The sequence below is a fragment of the Frankliniella occidentalis genome, unplaced genomic scaffold (genome assembly GCF_000697945.3).
Source record: "Frankliniella occidentalis isolate FOCC.00 unplaced genomic scaffold, Focc_3.1 Scaffold4064, whole genome shotgun sequence".
In the NCBI taxonomy this organism is placed as follows: Eukaryota; Metazoa; Arthropoda; class Insecta; order Thysanoptera; family Thripidae; genus Frankliniella; species Frankliniella occidentalis.
Window position 1 is genome coordinate 1 of NW_026271113.1, and position 3,535 is coordinate 3,535.

General features: G+C 52.5%; 2 protein-coding genes across 3 annotated transcripts; one reads left to right on the forward strand and one right to left on the reverse strand.

Annotated features, from left to right (window-relative positions):
- Positions 1 to 73: 73 nt before the first annotated feature.
- Positions 74 to 1,823, forward strand: LOC113204007 (cytochrome P450 4c3-like; the record flags this gene model as incomplete). Its single annotated transcript, XM_052276718.1, has 3 exons — positions 74 to 310; positions 393 to 709; positions 804 to 1,823. Coding segments are annotated over 3 exons (780 nt in total), but the record flags the coding sequence as incomplete, so codon positions are not given.
- LOC113204013 (uncharacterized) lies at positions 1,811 to 3,529 on the reverse strand. 2 transcript variants are annotated; one of them, XM_052276717.1, is made up of 4 exons: positions 2,845 to 3,529; positions 2,473 to 2,652; positions 2,228 to 2,386; positions 1,811 to 2,027 (listed from the first exon to the last, which is right to left on the reverse strand). In XM_052276717.1, the coding sequence occupies exons 1-4, from the start codon at positions 2,956 to 2,958 to the stop codon at positions 1,857 to 1,859; spliced, it is 624 nt and encodes a 207-aa protein (XP_052132677.1). In that variant the 5' UTR covers positions 2,959 to 3,529; the 3' UTR covers positions 1,811 to 1,856. The 2 variants fall into 2 exon arrangements, with proteins under 2 accessions (XP_052132677.1, XP_052132676.1); XM_052276716.1 differs by having other exon boundaries at positions 2,228 to 2,398.
- Positions 3,530 to 3,535: the final 6 nt, after the last annotated feature.

The window sequence follows — 3,535 nt, forward strand, 5'->3', positions numbered from 1 at the left end:
GGGGGGGGGGGGGGGGTGTTGGTTGGGTTGCCAGGCAGGCGGGCGGCAGACTAACGTCTCGTTTCGTCCCTAGGTGTTTACCAACAAGCTGCAGCTGTTGAGCCAGGGTAAGCGGCCCGACGGGAAGCGACTCGCTTTCCTGGACCACGTCCTCGCCTCGCACGACGCTCGCGCCACGCTCTCCGAGCACGAGATCAAGGAGGAGCTGCGCACGCTCATCTGGGCCGGCTCCACCACCAGCACGGACTTCCTCAGCTTCTTCTTCATCATGATTTCGATGCTGCCCGACATCCAGAGCAAGATTCACGAGGTGAGTTGGTACAGAAAGGCGACTACTTACCTTGTCTCCATTACCCCTTCTCGTCGTTCACGCCATGCTTGTGTTCCCGCAGGAGCTGGACGTGGTGTTCGGCGAGGAGAGAACGCGTCCCGTGGATCACGCGGACCTGCAGCACCTGCAGTATCTGGAGCGGTGCATCAAGGAGGCGCTGCGCATGTTCCCGCCCGTGTGCACCTGGGGCCGGCAGGTCAAGGAAGACGTCAAGCTGCCCTCCGGGTGGGTGCTGCCCAAGGGATCGGTTGCCGTCGTCGTCCCGTACGCGGTGCACCGCAACCCCAAGTGGTTCCCCGACCCGGAGAGGTTCGACCCGGACAGGTTCCTGGTCGACAACTGCACTGGCAGGCACCCCTTCACCTACATCCCTTTCAGGTGAGTACAGCCGACCGAAATGCGCAACTGAACATGTTCAAAATTTCAAAAACCTTCCTCAGAAACCAATAAATTTTTGTTGCCCTCCCTGCAGCGCCGGTTCTCGCAACTGCGTGGGGCAGCGCTACGCGATGATGAACATGAAGTCCCTGACGGCCAGCGTGCTGCGCACCTTCACCGTCCTGCCGGACCCGCTCGGCCCGAGGACCTTCCAGGAGATCCCCATCACCATCGGGCTGTCCATGGTGCCCACGCACGGCTCCCGGGTGCGGCTAGTCCCCAGGAGGACCGCGGCGGAGCGGGCGGCGGGCTCGGGGTGAGGGTGGTTGTGGGCCTCCCCCACCCCCTTCACCATCCGCCGGTGGAGGGCGATCGGAGGGCCACCCGAAAACCTTCTTCCAGCCTACCATCTGTAGACCGTGGTTATAGAAGGCCTCTCCGATCACCCTCCCGAGATTGGAGGCTGAGTCAGTCGCTAGTCTCTCGGTGACTTCAGTGTCACCCACCATTCACCACGAAGATGTCAAGCGAAACGTGGCGTGTGCGAGAGAACTGAAACAAACTATGAAGGGCGAGTGATGGCGCGCGTGCCTCCAAGTGATCTCCACACACGCACCGCGCTCGCTATTAGTGTATTTAATGTGTTTAGACTTCGAGGAACAAATGCTTTAAGATTTAGAAATTAATTAAGGTAGGCAGAGTTTAGCACGGGGCGCGTAGGCGTGCCTGCTGAAAGGGTTAGGGATAAGTAGACCAGCCGCGGAGCAGACTTTAGATGGCGACATTTCATTGTTCTAATTTACTACAATAAGGAAAGTAACTAAGAGTAATTTACCATTTAATCATGGCCAATGCCTTGCCTTAAGAATACAGCTGCCGAAGTCATATTGCGGCTTAAATAAAATACGCAGTCGGGTGATATAAAGTTAATAAATTAGAGGGATGAAATTACTTCGAAATTATCGTATTTTTCATTGATCTTACATTTAAGTGCCTAAAGTTTATTATTATATTATTAGTAGGACCATTATTACAAAATAAACATTTGGTCGCGCTGGTGTTTACTATTGCAAGTTCGTTTCGAAAACTGAAAAGAAAATGGCTGTTGAGTTTATTTTTATTGTTCTTTCTCCCTCCCCACTCACAATTAGTTGTCGCGCACTCGGTGCACGTGCGCCTCAATGTCCGTGCACATGTGGAAGAGGGTCTTGGTCTCCAACAAACCCAGGCGTACTCTCCAGACGTTGCCCTCATAGGGGAACGGCCAATTTCCCATAAACTCTGAGCCCAATGTTAGATTTTGCACGGCGTAAGTACCCTGCAAAAAAGGAGGCAGACAGTTTTAAAGTGTAGATGGCAGCATACAATGTAAAAGGCACATTCTTTCACGAAGATCTGATTCGTTTTCTTCGTCAGAACGAACCTCTCCACATCACATACACTGATGTTTACATCAGCTGCTCTTCATTTTATCCAATGCAGGTTGCCTACCAGACGCGGCGCCTAACATAAGCCTACCTTTTTGAAGGGGCAGTCTGGGCGAGGTTTCATGGCATTTACGGGGCAAGCCCAGAGAGCGAGGGGGTCGTTGAACCCCTTGCACGGGTTGTTTTCGAATCGCCAGGTGTGGAATATCTCGCAGGTGTTGGACGAGACAAGCTCCCGGCATTTGGTGATCTGGATCAGGAACTAAGAAGGAACGGTCGCAAACTTCTGTTACACACGCAGGGCGATAGGCAAGGAGTTTGTGAAGATTGTCTCACCGAGTCGATAGCCCGGACAGAGCGAGTGATGTTGAATTCTACGTCTAAGGAGAAGTCCACCTTGTTTGCCATGCCTGTGTGAACTTTCAAGATCCTGATGGCGTTACCCGGTACGTCACAGTGCGACACTTTGGAGACTTCGAAGATCAAGTGGGACGCATGCAGGAGGCCCGGGCGACGCTGTGGGAGGGGCAGTCATAAGACAACATAAATTCCTAACTTGTCCGCATGTTCTTAAGGAACCAACGTGACACTTTTCTCACGACACTCCAATCAGATTCGGGGCTGGCAGTACAAGCTCTTAAAATATATTAGCGAGGCAAAACGAGCCAACCCCTTTAAATGTGCTTGATAACCAAAAATTGGACTTACACCTGGGCGCTTCGACCAGCAGACGGGGTGCATGCTGAGTAGGACGAGGAGGGCGAGGGTGCAGAGGAGCATATCGCCATGGCGCCGCCCAGGAGCAGGCTGACAAACACGCATGCCAAAAGACACAGCGCAAAAAAACAGGAACTCAGTGCGCACAATAATAGTGCCGGCCTTGCAGGTGGGGGAACTACCGGCAGGATGCCGACCGGCCCGCGCAGGCACGACTAAGCAAGACAAGAGCCCCTGCACTTTTGGCTCGCTGCCCCCGTGCTGTCTGTGCACGCGCCATTCCCCCGCTTGCGGCCCATGCGCCGATCGTATCGGTCTCCCACTTTTAGGCGGACTGATCGAAATTGCTTTGGACAGAGAAGTCTCCGACGTATAGTTTCATGCATGCGAGGGGTTCCCAACTTGAGGAAAATGTGTATACTAGATTGCCAAATAGCCATGATTATCTGGAGTAACTATAGAGATCACCACGGAATACTAGGTCGCATTTACCTGCACACTTAATCCAAAAGTGCTTTTTATCCTTCCGAGACAGAGGCATTTTTTTGCGCGTTGTAACCAGTTCCCACTCTGAAGCACACTAGTCACAAATTTGCATCCTATTATTGGACAGATAATCGTTTTGTCTATGAGAGAGTCGCAAATTCACCAATTTCAGTATGTAAGTTTATTATATTATATA

What these genes read in the sequence shown, in the direction of transcription:
- LOC113204013 (XM_052276716.1), bottom strand. Translation starts at nt 2,958, where the DNA reads ATGCGTGTTTGTCAGCCTGCTCCTGGGCGGCGCCATGGCGATATGCTC. An exon ending in GCTGGTCGAAGCGCCCAGGT is followed by an intron (nt 2,653 to 2,844) that starts GTAAGTCCAATT and finishes CCCCTCCCACAG; the next exon opens with CGTCGCCCGGGCCTCCTGCA. An exon ending in CAGACTGCCCCTTCAAAAAG is followed by an intron (nt 2,028 to 2,227) that starts GTAGGCTTATGT and finishes CCTTTTTTGCAG; the next exon opens with GGTACTTACGCCGTGCAAAA.